Source organism: Lissotriton vulgaris, chromosome 7 (genome assembly GCF_964263255.1).
Source record: "Lissotriton vulgaris chromosome 7, aLisVul1.2, whole genome shotgun sequence".
In the NCBI taxonomy this organism is placed as follows: Eukaryota; Metazoa; Chordata; class Amphibia; order Caudata; family Salamandridae; genus Lissotriton; species Lissotriton vulgaris.
In genome coordinates this window covers 1,658,712,487-1,658,727,811 of record NC_141695.1, presented here as the reverse complement: position 1 = coordinate 1,658,727,811, position 15,325 = coordinate 1,658,712,487, and the positions used below count along the sequence as shown (strand labels likewise).

General features: G+C 47.4%; 1 protein-coding gene across 1 annotated transcript in view; it reads left to right on the top strand.

Annotated features, from left to right (window-relative positions):
- SYCP2 (synaptonemal complex protein 2) overlaps window positions 1-15,325 on the top strand; it is a 3,993,018-nt gene that overhangs the window by 3,604,021 nt on the left and 373,672 nt on the right. Inside the window, exon 41 of the mRNA XM_086932653.1 lies at window positions 4,934-5,033. Coding sequence (XP_086788779.1) covers window positions 4,934-5,033 — 100 coding nt within the window. The remainder of the gene's footprint in view (window positions 1-4,933; window positions 5,034-15,325) is intronic.

The window sequence follows — 15,325 nt, the reverse complement described above, 5'->3', positions numbered from 1 at the left end:
GGCATCCTCTTCTTTAAAAGTGAGGAGCTTATCTCTACCTTTGTTACCAAATGTGAGCCACATGATAGCTGCCCACTTCCCTTGAGGGACCTTCTGAACCTTACAAGCCGTCTCTAATCCAGTGATCCATTTTGGGATGTCATCCCTCTCCTTGTAAGGAGGGACTATCCTGTTCAAGTTCCTAGTATCAAAGGAGTTTTCCCTGACTCTAGGGACACTAGGGCTGCCACCATGGGACTCTAGTGCCAGCTTTTTCCTAGTTGTTTGGACTTCCAGGGCCTCTCTGTCAAGGGCCAACTGGTGTCGCCTTAGTTGGAGTCCCACCTTCTCAAGCTTCATCAGCTGGTATTCCCTATTGAGGGAGTCGTCTCTCTTACTAAAGATTAAGGTCCCTATGGACTGTCCTGAAGCACTGGACTCCACAGAGGGAGATCTAGACCTCCTTTGTCTGCTATGAACCCTCTCAGGAGGAATAACGGGGGACCTACTTCTAGGGACACCTTCTTTACCATCTGCACTATTCCCTGAATCAGAGTTTAACAAGGTGGAGTCTTCAGACTCCTCTTGATCAGGCTCAGGATTTGAGCCTGTGCGGGTTACCCTCCTGTCTCATCCTCTGGAGCATCCCCACCCACTTTCTCTGATCCCCCAATCTGTCAGGGTGTTGGAGATCATCCAGGACAAGCAACTCTAAGAGATGCTTAGTGGCTGGATTACTACCTGTCTTTAACTTCCTAGAGGTACAAAGGGCTCTTAGTTCCTGGAACTTAAGACCACTGTATCTAGAAGACTAGGGGCACTAGCATCCCAAACTAAAGACATGGATATTAGGTGTAGTGTAGTGTTGCACCTCCCTAACCTAGTGTAAACTAAACTCTCTAAGATTGGAGAAATGTGATATGTGCCTAATGTTAGTGATGTTTTTTCAATTAATTCACACCAAGGGTAGCTGGTAAAACAATGCAGGCTTAAATCCCAATTGCTGCACACAAATGTAAGAGGCTGGCTTAGTATTTGGTGCAAACATATGTAAGTGGGCACCCTTTACTAATCCAGACAACCTTTATGGTGATATTATTCTCTTAGACAGCCTTAGCAAGCTCTCTGAGTGGTAGCTGTGGAGAGCAGTCTTCAGGCTTAGTCTAGAAGGAGTGTAAAGCAGCTTGTTTTACCAGAACATAATCTTATTGGTATAGATTAAGTGAAAAAGAACCACACTGTATATTTATAAAAATAGGTATTTATTATAAGACACTCACTAACACCTACAAATATCTCCTACCCAGATATCTACAAATGCATACAATACTTTGCAATAAAAACAGGTAAGTAGCCCAAATACACAGTGGTCACCGGGGACGACCAAACCATATACAAAAATAGTGGGATGCGAAGACTGTACCCAGAAGACATAAAAGGGCTGGGGACCCAAGGAACTATCCGAGGTAAGTAACCAGGAACCCCACAGATGCCGTGTGCAGAGTGGGAACACAACGGCGTGCTCAATTCAAGTCAATGGGTAAGTCGCAGTTGCAATTTTAAAGAAGGACCCTTCCCAGTGGACCCTGAAGAAACTCTGTGAAAGACAGAAGGTTGGAGAGCCACCCCACCTGTGAATACTCTAGGAAACAGGATACCTACACCAGGGAAGCCGGGTGCATAGGTGTGAAGTGGCGTCGGAAAACGCAGTCGAACTCAGTGGCGAACTTCAGGAAGATGCCGCTGCTGGAGAAGGTGAAAGTGTCCGGTGGAACCCAAAGGTGGATTGAAGTCGAGGAGTAACTGCAAGTAGAGGGGTCAGAGTCAATGCCAGGAGGCAGGGATGACGAATGCCCACCGATGTTAGGTGTTGCAGGAGAGTTGATGGTGACCTTGGAGCTGCAGTTTTGTGGACCAGGCGATGCTGCGGAAGACCAGGAGCAGTTCACGAGCTGTCCCACGTCGGATGTTGAGAGCTAAGGGGTCGGTGTCCGTCTGGAGCACCAAACAGCCTTGGCAACTTTAACCAATGTGGAAAGCGAAAAAGGTGTAGTGTCGGGATCAGCAAGGACCAGGTGACTCACCTCAAGCAGGAGAGTCAGAGCAGGCCCCAAGAAATAAGGGAAGCCCGCTGAAATCAAAGAAGACCCTCAAGAGGACACACAGGGTGGAAGCACAGGAGTTGCATGAGGACCTCGAGCAGCTCACCAATGATGAAGGCTCACAGTGCAAACGATGCAGTGAGGGCAAAGATCTTGGCTGCAGGTGTTGCTTGAGGCTGGAGCTTCTTGGAGCCTGGGGATCTCTGGAGGATAGAGTCAGCAAGCCTTGGCAACGGCAAGACGACGCAGTGCACAGGGTTACTGCTCGTGCAGTTCCGACAAGGGATTCTGGCTTCAAACTTGCTTTTGAGGCCTCGCAGGAGTTGCAGAACCACCACCTGTATTGCTGAGCCTTTCGGAGTCCGTGGGAGCCCAGGAACAGCAGACTGGTCAGCTGTGTTGCCGGGCCTGCAGATGCAAGGGAGTGACTCCTTCACTTCAAGGGATATACCTTCAAGTGTCTTGGAGATCCACAAGTCTTGTGAAGAACCTCTATGGAGCACTGGCAAAGACGTTGCAAAAGACTAGCAGGACAATAAGACCAGGAGCAGTAGGAGTTTTCCCAGTTGCAGTCTCGGTTCCCAAAGCGAAGTTCAGAATGCCCAGACGATTGAAGTTGAAGTGGTTTTGGATCTGAATCTTGTCCCACAATGAATCTAGGGACCCACCCACAGATAAGTTCTTAAGTGCCCTAAGGAAAGGGTTGGGACGATTCAAGGGCCTCTCCCAGAGGAGATGCTGCACATTGGGGAGGATATTCCCATGACCTTTGTCAAGTTTTGCGCCAGCGCAGGAGCCAACGGCTCCCTGAACTCTTTTAAACTGGAGTATGCAAGGGGGGCACCATGTGTGCTCTTCAAAGCAGTCAAGTGGCACTGGCAAACGCCCCCACCAATCCCAATATGCTAAATCCTGTCTGGGAGGTGGTCACTGGGTTGGCAGCAGGGGGACAGAATCGTGTCTTTGGTCGGCAGCAGCCATAGTTTGCTGTCTGAGTCTAGAAGACTGGTACCAGGAGCACTGAATGCCTCCTGGAGGAGCTTTACAGGTCATGGAACCATACACCAACACCGTTTATGGTGTTGGGGTATGATTCTAACATGTTTGTTACCAAACACTACAGGGTTTGTTACAGCCAGTTTAGATATGATCATCGCTTAATGACGCATGGCCTCTCTATAAATCGTAATTTCTGATGCACTTACAACTCGGGAGAATGGACTCTGAAGGTTGTAGGGGTGTCCTGCTCATGCAGGGTCACCCTCGCACTTATAATAGAGCACCCAGCAATCAAGATTGAAAGGTTAACCTTAGGGGTGACTTATAGGTTTAAAGTGCAATGACTTCAGATGTAGGCAAAACCTATATCTTTTGTAAGTGGGGCTAGCTCCAGCTTATACAGGCTGCAATGGTAGGCCTGTAGTCACAATTTGAGTGGTCTACCATGGGTTGCCCCCGATGTACCTTTTCCCTGGGTACCTAGGCACCATATACTATGGACTTACAAGGGTACATCAGTAGCCAATCTGGGGGTACCTAAGTACTCACAATGTCCAATTTAGGGAGTAAGCACAGAGACTGGGGTCCTGATTGGCAGGATACCAGTCAGACTAGTCATAAACCATAATAACACCAGGCAAAAAGTGGACGTTACCATGCAGAAGGATCCTACCTTCCTACAATAGAGCAAAGTGCTTGGATGTTGATGGTATTTGTAGATCCGCTGTAGATATTTTGCTTCAGAGTTGTAAGGTAACCCTTAAAGCAGTATAAAACTAGTAAAGTGGAAGCACGAATGAAAGTTAGTAAGGTGAAATTTCAAATGGCAAGAAAGACAGTCAAAATCACCCTGTGGGGAGAGTTTGGTAGAGCAAATATTTAAGGAAAATTCCCACAGGATGTCTCCAATATGACTTGTAGACCTCCAAACCTCCCAGCCATATGTTTAATCTGAATGATGCTGCCTGCCCACTGCTACAAAGGTGGCATGTAATAGCTCCTCAAAATGGCTACCTGGCGGCCCAACATGAGGAGTGGCGTTGCGTTTGTGTGATTATAGACTCATTCTGAAATCTTACTGTGCCGCTCCTTAGCCGCTCCAGGAGGGCAGCATATCTCTCTCCGCACCAATTAGTTGGTGAAAGCACACACATATTTGCAGGTGTTCCGGGAAGTCTGACGGCCATCTTGGAACGTTCTGGCGCACACTCTCCAGAAGATGATGTTTTAAATCAAAAGTTACATTATTTTAGGTTTTTCACCCCTAAAACGACTTCCACTTCAGTAGATCAACGGGAAAAGGAAATTTCCCAGTTTTTCTTTCTAATTCCCCTTTTTCATGGTCTCAAATGGAGGCGTTAGTAGAGGGCCTATAGTGGTTGAAGAGACCAGGTATATGGAGAAACACCCTGCCTGCCTCATTCAGTTTGGGTTTTAAGCGGCAGCCTTCTTTGATAAAATCTATAGTAAAAGAGGCAGAATGTTTCTAAAGATATATCTATGTGCTGACTAGTAAAAATGACACTTCTTTGCCTACCTTAGCCTCAGACTCTGTGGGCTGGACAATCTACTTTCCAGAATTAGGGAGGGGGCTCTGTCCACCCTGACATGTGGCCTGCTTTCAGCACCTCCAGCATCTTGGTCAGGGTGTTCAAGTCAGCCTCAGTTGTTATGCCTACTAATGGCAGTGTAAAAACGTTGTAGACAAGATGAATCTGCATTACAAAGACTGTAACTGAAAGTAACATGCTTTTCTCCTGGTCAGATTATTTGTTATATTTCACCTTCATTTCCTGTCTTGTTTATCTTATCACTCACACTTTTAAATTTATTATAAAATATTTTGTTTGCAGAATTAACAGATTAGACAAATTCCACTGCACGGTTTTGGAAGAGCTTGAACATTTTGAGAAAGATGCACAGTCTTTAAAACATCTGGAAAAGGAATTTGCAGTAGGTTTTTTCAGTCAAACTCATAATGTACTATAATGTGGCTTGGTTTTCTAACTTTGCCGTCTGAATGTTGGTTATGGCTTTTTAAATGTTTTCGTATTTCTTTTCAGTTTTTGAAGATTTTAAAACTTATACATGAGTTTGTTTACAAGTGTAATTTCTCCTTTAATTTAATTTAGCTGATATCTCCTCTATTTGAAGGCAGTTTTGAACCTGTTGACAAGGGTGCACATGTTAATTTTAGGTATTTCAAATAATCTGAAAGATACAGTTAATTATAGATTCCTTACCTTAAAATTACCCCCAGGCGTCAGAGTGGATGAGGAGAATTTTTTCTTAGCAGTACCCCTGCACGTCGGTAGGTGGCGTCAGCCGACGCCACGTCCGGTTTCTTTGGAACTCAGAGCCATCCCTGCTCCTGGGGCGGCTTCGAGTTCCCTCTTTTTCCCAGTGCTGGAGAGTCGAATGAATGAATGAATTAATGAATATTTATTGTTGGTTACTAAAAACCATTACATAAAACCAGCAATACAAAAGTCATCACATTACGAAAGAAAAGGTTAAAATCAAGGACATTTCAAAAATCAAGTTGCATAGTTATTCCAAAAAATGCAAAGAAGCCGGAAAAAAAAAGGTTCATGGGCCGGCTGAGGGCTCTGTGGTCTGGCCAGTTGCAGTCATCAGCATTGCCCGTGCTTTAAAGATAAACTTCCCAAAGGCAGCCATATGCATTACTCTGGATAGGGTGTAGAGATGAAAAATCCCATCCTTTGCAGAGCTTGACCCAGAATGTCTGAGTAATGGCCTAAGATAGAGGCTGCGGGGCAACCGCAAGGCGGAGCAACAGAAAAGAAGATGTGCCAATGACTCCCGTTTATAGCTGCAGAGCCTGCATGCCTGTGCACCTGGGCTCGCCTTGCCACATGGATAAAGTTCTTTCAAGGGCAATGGGTGTAGTCTGTAGGCCAGTATCTTGTAAAGGGCTGCACTTCCCACTGCCTGCGTGAGATGCTGTTTGGGGGAGTTCAGGATGTGCGGAAAACACAGGGTCTCATGCAGGTCTTTTCTTCGCCACAGGGACTCCAGATCGAGTTCCCGTGACCGCGCGCGCACTTGTTTTTTAATCGCGTTTTTGATTGTGGAGTATGTGACATATTCAGGATTCCAGGAGTCCATGGCAAGGTTAAGATGGGCCTTAGCCACTTCAAGGGAGGCCAACCAAGGGTTCCCTGACTCCCTGAAAATATATTTCAGGACTGCCTTCAGAGTGTTCTCTTGTGCCGCCGTCGTTAAAAAGTAGTATTTACTTTAGGCGGCCAGCTCTTCCAGATTTTTCTGGTTGAGGGAAAACTCCAAGCGAACAAGAGTGTTTCTGGTGCATCTTGGGAGGTGGAAAAGTTTCTTTATATGCCTTGCAGTTAATTTTTTCCAGTTCGTGGCTCAGTTTACCCGGGAATGCCTGAAGGGCGTAGTTGAGTGCCGGCATGAGCTTGGCTTTAAGCACTCTGTTAATGGCCGTAGTCGACGGGCTGTGAAGGGAGGCTTGCAGCTTACAGATGGCATAGGTGATGGATTTGCCTTTAGTCTTGATAGACTTAAGATGGGCACTTGGGAGCCCCGACTCCTGAAAACAAATGCCCAGGTAAATGTAGCGCTGTGTGCTTTCCAGCAAAAGATCCCCTAGCCTCCATTTCAAAGATTTTTTCTTCGAGTGATGCCCAAATATAATTACCTTTGACTTAGATCGATTGGCTACAAGCCTATTTTTATCGTTGTATGCGGCCAGTGCCGTCAACGCCTTTTGCAGCCCCATTCTCGTATGATCCAAAAGGACCAGGTCATCAGCATATTGCATGAAGTATATTTTGTGTCTGCCGATCTTTGGAGTGGCCAGGGCTGCACTAGTCAAGGCCCTCTCCATGTCCGCCGTGTGTAAGTTGAATAGTAATGGGGCTAGCACGCACCCTTGCTTTAGGCCTCTGTCAGTGTAGATCTTAGCAGAAGCGTGGTCCCTTGAGAGTTTGATGCGCACCCAAGTTTTTTGATACAGGGACTGTATCGCTCTCAGCAGCCCCAGATTGATGTTCCATTGGACCAGCTTATGCCATAGGATTGCACGGTCGACCCCATCAAATGCCGCCGAGTAGTCGATAAAGCAGGCGAAGAGTGGGAGGCTTTTGCCTGTCCGTGCGCGATGCGCCAGATAGGAGAGAGCGATGATGTTATCTACTGTGGCCGACCCAGGTCTGAATCCGGTTTGGCAGAATGGAAGGATGCCAGCTGCACTTGACCAGTCTGCGAGGTCCCTCAAGATGGCACTAGCGTACGCTTTGCCCTCAATATCCAATAAGGCATTCATGCGGTAATTGGTAGGTTCCGATTTTGGGCCTTTTTTGTGGATAGGCTGTAAAAGCGATCCTCTCCACAAATCTGGAACTTCCCCCCCGGAGCCAACATTCGGAGTACAGATGGGTCAGGTTTTTGGTCCAAAGTTCGATATTTGCCTTGAATAAATGCCCAGGAAGCCCATTGGGACCTGGAGCGGCATTTTGTCTAATGTTTTTTAAGATTTTAGAAACCAACGATTTTTCCGGTGGGACCGTCGTCTCGGTGGTAGAATCAAGGTAGTCTTCCGGAATAGAAGTTACATTTTGCATGTGTCCTGAACCATCATTGGTATATAATGCCTTGACATGGGCAACCCAGATGGAGGCTTCGAGGGCATTTTCTCTATGATTTGGGCCTCGTCCCATGTTGCATATGTAGTTCCAAAATTCCTGTGATTTTCCCGGCCTCAGCAACTCAAATATAATTAGCCATTGTGAATCGCAGTGGGCGCGCCTTGAGGTCCACACCTTTTTTGCGTGACTTTTTGTGGCTTCTTGTAATTTCTTCCTATTTTGTTCAGTCCTATTTTTGTGGAACCGTTTACGTTCCTTATTTAGTGCTTTGGCACTTTTTTTTATTTCTATGTTATATCCATATTTAGGTGGAGGACACCAGTGCGACACACTATTCTGGTTCCCACGAAGAAGCACCGCCAGGGTCTCTGATATGGCATTCCAGCTTTCTATTGCGCCACTTTTCTGTACACTCGATGGCCAACCTAACCATTGATTTGCCCAACTAGTAAATCTGGTTATGGAGGTTTGTTCCCATTTGATCCTTCTGGGCAGCTTAATCAGTTCTTCACTGTAGGAGAGTAGGGTCTGCAATCCTATGAACACCCAGATTTTTTGCTTTTGTTTCACTGGTTTACGACTTTCTCTGGCTGTGGGCCTGCCAATCAGACCCACAGCCTGGCTGTTCTCTTTCTAAATTACGATATGTACCCTAGGTGCATTTACCAATTGGTACTGGGCCACCTTATCAGACCCCGTAACGCAGGGCATAGGTGTACCCAGGGCCGCCAGGAGCTGCAGCATGTATTATGCCACCCCTGGCTGGCCTCCTAAATTTGACACAACTGGCTGCATGACAGCTGGGGCAAAGTCGTGTAATCACCCTTTGCTTTAGGTATAGTAGCTCTATATCTAACCATACAATGGACACCCGAGTTCCTATCAGTCACTCCTATGGCAGGCCTTGACAATCCTGAAGGCAGAGTGCGTGGGCTCGTGTGAACTAGGTTCTGGCCCGAGCCGAGCCCGGTTGCAGCTTGCGGAATCAAGACCCAATGGCTGTTCCATGATAACGCGTACCACATCGGTATGTTCGGTGTCGCGTTATCAAGGCATGTCGAGTAAGGTGTCATACGAATCGGGATGCTGCCCTCTCACCAATTCTGGCGACGAGGTTAGCATTCCGCCCTTCTAGAGGGACACGACATGTACGTAACTGTGAACCCCGGTTAAAGTTAACCAAAGCCTCAGCTTCACAAAATGGATGCTGCCACCACAGACACGAGTCTGACCTCCTGCTGCTGGGAGTCCTTCCAGCGAGGAGCGCTTGGACAAAGGGTTTCCTGTCGAGGGCGGTGTTCGCACCGCCCCAGACAGGATTTGTGTATTCTGGGTAGGTAGGGCTTTTGCGAGAAGGTGACTGCGGAGTGGCACCCCGGTGCTCACTACGCATCTGCCGGTCAGAACCAGTTCCAGGGGCGCCAGCCCTGGCCTGGGGAAAGTCCGGCAGGGGAGAGGGGTGTAACTACCCCCCTTCCTGGTCCCACCCTTAGGGCAGGACCTAGTCATGTACCCACCCCTTTCTTTAGGATAAAGACCGGAGCGGGGACCCTTCCAAATTAGATCATCTTTGAATCAAGAATACTTTCTACGAAAGGACTTCGAGACTCTTCCCAAGATTTCTCCCTTGTGACTAAGGAGTAGTCACCCTGCATCAGCGGGCACCATCTAAGAACTCTGCGGTTTGCTGTAAGTCCTTCCTCAAGGAATCCGACGGCCCAGCTCGACGAGAACCGGCTTCCCTGGCACCTCTGACCTCTACCCACGTCATCAGCTCAGCTGTGATCTGTGGGTGCGACGAGACCTCGAGGGACCGGCCATCATCAGAACCTGCACGCTCTTAACCAGCACGACCATCGAAGCAATTCTCTGGTGAGTGCTCTGGGGTCCGAGAAGCCCCGACCCTGAGCCGCTCCAGCACCGAAGTGCAGTCTCCCAGCATCTCCACGATCTGCGTGGGGCCCTTCTGCTCGCTGCTCAGCACGTTGTCTGGTCACTAGCCGCTGGCTTGTGCCCTTCTGTGATGACATCCGACAATCAACACTGCTGGTCTGGTTGCTCCAGACTGGCCCTTGCTTCCATCTTTGCGAGAAGCACCCCGGGCCCTCCTGGTCCACTCAAGACGCCATCTTAGGCCCACCACGTGGCCCTGAGATCTGCCAAGGCTTGTTGCCCCATCCTGGGCCCAGCGACGCCGACATCATCATCCTCCGTGGGACAGCTCGCACCTCCACCGTGGTCGCCGACAACGCCTCCTGGTCCGTGAGACTGCAGAGCCTAGCGTCGCCCACTCACCTAGTCGAGGTGACGGCCAACCGGTGCCTTCCTGGTACCCTCTGACTACTGACTAGTAGTACGAACTTGGTCCCCTCTGCTTTCAGGTATCATCAATCTCTGATCCAGGCTTGGATCTCTACGAACTATTCATCACTGGTCGCCGGCCAGCAACTCCTTTTCTTCCGGCTCCTGGCTCGTCAGCGAAGACCCCGACGCCTGTAAGACTTGTGCAGCCGCAGCCCTCGTGGCTAGGTAACTCGGCATTTCGGTGCCTGCATAGCCTCTTTACTCTAGGGTCCCGAGTCCCTCGCTTCCGACTTGCCTTATCGGGTCCGCCCGAGACCTTAAACTTTCCGTGTCCTCGGACACTTGTTTTAATTGTGCACTTGAAGTATTTTCCTAAGAGATTTGGTTTGTGCTTAGTACCCTGTCCTCATAAAGAGTACAGGGCTGTTGTGATTCTTAATAAATATACTGTTTATTTTCATAACACTTGTGTGGGTGTCCTTTCACTTGGTGTTCAAGGGGTATGTGATGGTATAACAGCTGGCTTAACACGCCCTCTCGAGTCTTTAGCCTTAGACTGCTCGTATCCACGCTACTAGGATAGCTGGTCTATAGGTTGACTTACAACCAAACACCATAAGGGTCGTTGGAACGATACATAGCGGTCGCTAGAATAGCGAACGCTGCATATCGGGCCAACTTCTCACATTCACCATCAGCTGCTCCGATGTATTCAAGCTTGTGGCGTTGGTCCGTGGTGAGATTCAAGATGACAGTTAAGGCAGCGTGATCGCTATCACTACGCGGCTGAACTGAATGATTGGAGTTTGCCACTTAGTATTATGTAATCGACCGTGGTTTGGTTGTTAAATGTGGGGCCGACCATCTGCCCCGGGCTGTTCTTTAAGAGGACTGAGTGGGCCGTCGCCAGATTGTAGGATTTTAATAGATCATTTAGGGCCTGAGTGGCCCCTGCCTGATGGCTGCGTTTGGTCAGACCCCCTATATTATGGGTGTTAAAATCGCCAAGAATTATACATTCAAGTGCCGCGAATTGGAACAGTAAACACTCTATGTGATGTACCAACAAGCCCGGGTTTGATGAAGGCCCATGCGGATTGTGGTAAAGATTAATTAACAATATAGAAAGGTTACTGTTTGCCAAGCGACAACCTTTCAAAATGCCTGCCTGGAGGAAGTCTGGAAGATTCGAGATTTCTGCAAATTCCAAATTTAGCGCGTGTTTAATATAGACGCATATCCCTCCTGAGGGTCTACCAAAGATGTTGGTCTTTTTTGCTGGTTTTCCGTACTCAGCGTAACCTCTCAAGGAGAGCGGATGGGTTTGCCAAGACTCTTGTATACAGATTATATCTGCTTCCTCCATGAATGACAGCGCATTTTGGTTGAGTAGCAACCGCCTAAGGCCGGCAACATTCCAAGACATGACTTTCAGTCTCACCGGGGACCATGTCTTCTCAGCGGGTTTTAAGTCTGTGTTTTTCATGCGTCGTGGAAAGTGGCCCCAGGCATTAAGGCGCGAACCGTTAGGTCCTGGAGTTTAGTGCGAGCGAGAGCCAGGACCAGTCTTTATTCGCGGGGCCCAGTGTTGCACATTTGCGTATCCCCTGGATTAAATCCCTAGTTATCTTGATTGGTGTTCTGATGGGGTGATCCCTGTACCAAGGACAGGTACTCTATTTACTCAACATGAGAGTACACTTGCTCTGGACCTATTATAACAATGTGCCAGAAACAACCCCCTTTCTCTTCACAGTGAGGTGTGTTTTCTCTAATGTCTTGCTGTCCATACACAAAACAATGTTTGTATATTGGAAACTTAAAATTTACCGGGTGGCAATCAACTCAAAGTGTCCAATGGTTACTGCCCTCAATCAGACAGTCCATCATTCCACACTCAAACAGGTGAAGAGATGAAAAAATGTGTGGTGGAGAGGAAGGCACCTCACGGGCGAACAACCCTCGGGGAACTTGGCAGATGTATTTACCAATTCTATGCCCCTTTCTCATCATCGGTTGCCATTCCAATCCAGAAAGAAATGAGTGTACAAAACACAGAAAATGTACAACACAAAGGCAAAAATGCGTGTGAAGAGGTGCTAGACAGAAAGCTTACAACAATAGCCAACTAGTGTGACCAACATAAACGAGTGACATAAAATCATCAGACACACTCACTATATATCTTTATTATTCGTATTAGTGTGTGCTGGTGAATTAAAACGGCTGGTAGCTTAATAATGCATACCAATACCTGATACCGACATGTTTCACTGCCCCAATGCTTTTGGCAGATTCATCAGGGTATTAACACTCGGTCACTGCACCGATTGTGGACACCTCTTTCTGGACACTGTTGAGTTGAAAAAAACACCCGTATAGGACCGTTAAAAACCTTGTTGTGGCACCAATCTGGACATCTTATCTCTCTAGAAAAAATATTCGGGTCAGAGATAAAAACAAGGACCTATTTACCCTGATTCAGCCCTGTCTTCTCATACCAGCTGATCTTGCCACCATCCACTTTGTTTTGTGTCGATTGATACATCAATCTGCAAATGGTAAAACCATCAGAGCATCAACCTGTGCTGCGAGCCTACATCAGTGAACTGTAAAGACACTAACTGCACAACATGCTCGTAAGCCGATTACTTCCCACTCAACCCTCCTGTGGAAAAACTCTGTCCCTCATCTCAACAGTGCTTAGAAGCCAAACACCGTTCCCATGGAAAGCCTAGCTTGCTCTCATGTAACTGCTGAGTGCCAACTCTATACATTCCATACGTTCCCATGGAAAGCCTAGCTTGCTCTCATGTAACTGTGAGCTGCGCGAGAATCACCGCGCCAGCGTCCGAATACTTGAAAAGTAATTAGAGAGTAACCCGTGCTCACGGACTCTCCATGTCTCTCTTCCTCCTCGCTGGGTGCTTCTACTCAAGCCTTACACCCCTCTCCTTACCGTACGACTTCGTAACCTGGACCTCAACTCATCCCAGGAACGCTGCATACTCGCTCCCTGGGTTATTTAACCAAATGTTGATTGCAGCGAGACCGGGGGTAGTCCGGTCACGTGGCTTCCCAGGCATGCTCAGAAGCGCTTACTGGTTTGCACTCCTGTGGGCGCCATCTTTGAATGTAGTGTTTCTGATGTTTTTATCAGTCTCGTTAATGCTGTTTGCACACAGTTTAACCCCAGGCAACTGGCCATGTGAGCTAAGTTAGTTACTGCACGCTCACATGTAAGTAACAACTCAATACAAGGATATTGTCATTATAAAGATCTTAAAACTGTAGCAATCTTGACAGTACATTCATACACAATATGTATCATGCTCCACATTACGGGGCGCGGGTCAGAAGCAATCCGACCTATATACTGGTGCTGTAATCTCATTGTGATTCTTGCGTGCACAATTGACAGATAGAAATTTGCACTGATATCAAAAATTAGTGTCCTTGTCGTTATGGGGAAAAGGAAGTGATCAAACCTATGGAGCTTTTGGAGCTACTTCCATCTTGTGTGTATTGCTCAACATTGCAGGACACCGGTCAGTTCAAGCCAGGCAAAATACAGTGTAAACTCATTATGGACAGCAAATGGCACCTGTTTACATGAGGAGTGTATAGTTACTCCGGGGGCAATTGCCCATCCTATTATGACAACAAGGAGTTATTTCAGTCTGTTCCATTCAATAATTTCGTTCAGACCCTGTGTGTCACTATGTTCTCCATTTTTTTTGTGATTTGATTGATTAGAGTGGAGGGCGATCCCTTTTGTACCTTCTGTTTCCCTCTTGGCTCCTTTTGTGTTTTGGCGTTCTGATGGGGTGACCAGAGATTGTGCCACCTTTGTGCCCCTGGAGTGTAGTCGCCAGTTCTGGGGCGTCCTTGTAGAGCGCATACAGGCGTTGGGGCTCTTCAGCTGGTTGGGCCATATTTCCCATCGAAATATGTGCGGAGTGTGTTTTTAAGAACAGAGGATACTTTTGTGTTTTCTTGGGTTTTATCCTTATACCCTAGCTTTTCAGTAGCTTGTGCTGGCTTTTTAAGGCCTCTGCCATGGCTGAGCTCGTAAAAGTTACCTCTGAGGTTTCATTGAACTCATCCTCATCTGGCGGTAGGAAGGAAATAGTTTCAATGTCTGAAGTTTTTATTCCCTCCAACCCTGGAATGTTCGCACAAAAGAACAGGAGATTGCTACGATTAAGAATGTCCCACCTCCCCTGCGAGACATATTCTGGGTATAGCCATATTTCCCGGTCATGCGATTGGGGGTGATTTGAATCAGCAAAGGGGTCCGCAGCCTGAGCGCCAGCTTCTGTTGGCTGTAAGAGGCCAGCTAGGGAGGCATCTGTGTGCCTTATTGCCCGGTAGCTCGATTAGGGGTCGTCATGAGTGGGACGCTGGTAAGCCCATTATTAGTCCAAGTGTTTTTAATGCCCTTTGTGTCTAGGACTGCCCGTGACACTTGAGGCGTAACCTGCGTAGATGTTGATGAAACGGCGGCTAAGAATTGATTTGATCGCACTTCGTGATTGGTTCTACGAGGTTGGAACGCTTCCGCGGCGTTTGTATTTTGTGGGTCGTTTGCAGGGTTTGTGGTTAAGACTAATGGGGCTAGTCGGGGCGCCACAAGTGGATCAGCCAGCCCTTGGTTTGTAATTTTGTTAGATAAGTGGAGGACGTCATGCTTCGGGAGCGTGCAATCTGTTATTAAGGGGAGTGCTTCAAGCTCTGTCGTTTCCGCTGGTTCTGTTTGACCATGCGATTGGCACCCGGGCTGCAACCATTCCCGAATGGATTTATTTTTAATCGACTTGTTCAGTTTTTTAAATTTTTTCTTATTTTTCCTTGATAATTTCTTAAGAGGATCTGAACCAGACAATGTGGAAGTCTGCTGCCATTCGGAATTTTGAGATGTGGTAGGAACGGCATCTCTGATGTTTACGTTGGTCGTTGGTATGGACTCGACCCTAGCAGATTGATTTTCATTATGTATTGCTGTGCCGTTTAATAAAGAGTTGTTTATGCTTTCTTTTATAGAAGGATCAGGAGCTAGTGCCTTGATGTCTGAGTCCTTATTCCTGCTTGCTTCTTTTTTAAGGTCTTCGATTAGAGAAGTCATAATGTGCGGAAGTTTTTCCAGGTTTTTTAGAACTGGACCGCAACTGCAAGGCTCGAAATTGAGATATGTACTCTCCTGAGCTCTGCGAATCAGGGAGTTCAGGTGCTCCAATTTGGCATCGACCCCTGAAATTAAATTTGCCACTTTTTGTAGGATGTTGATCTGTGCGTCAAGCTTATCGG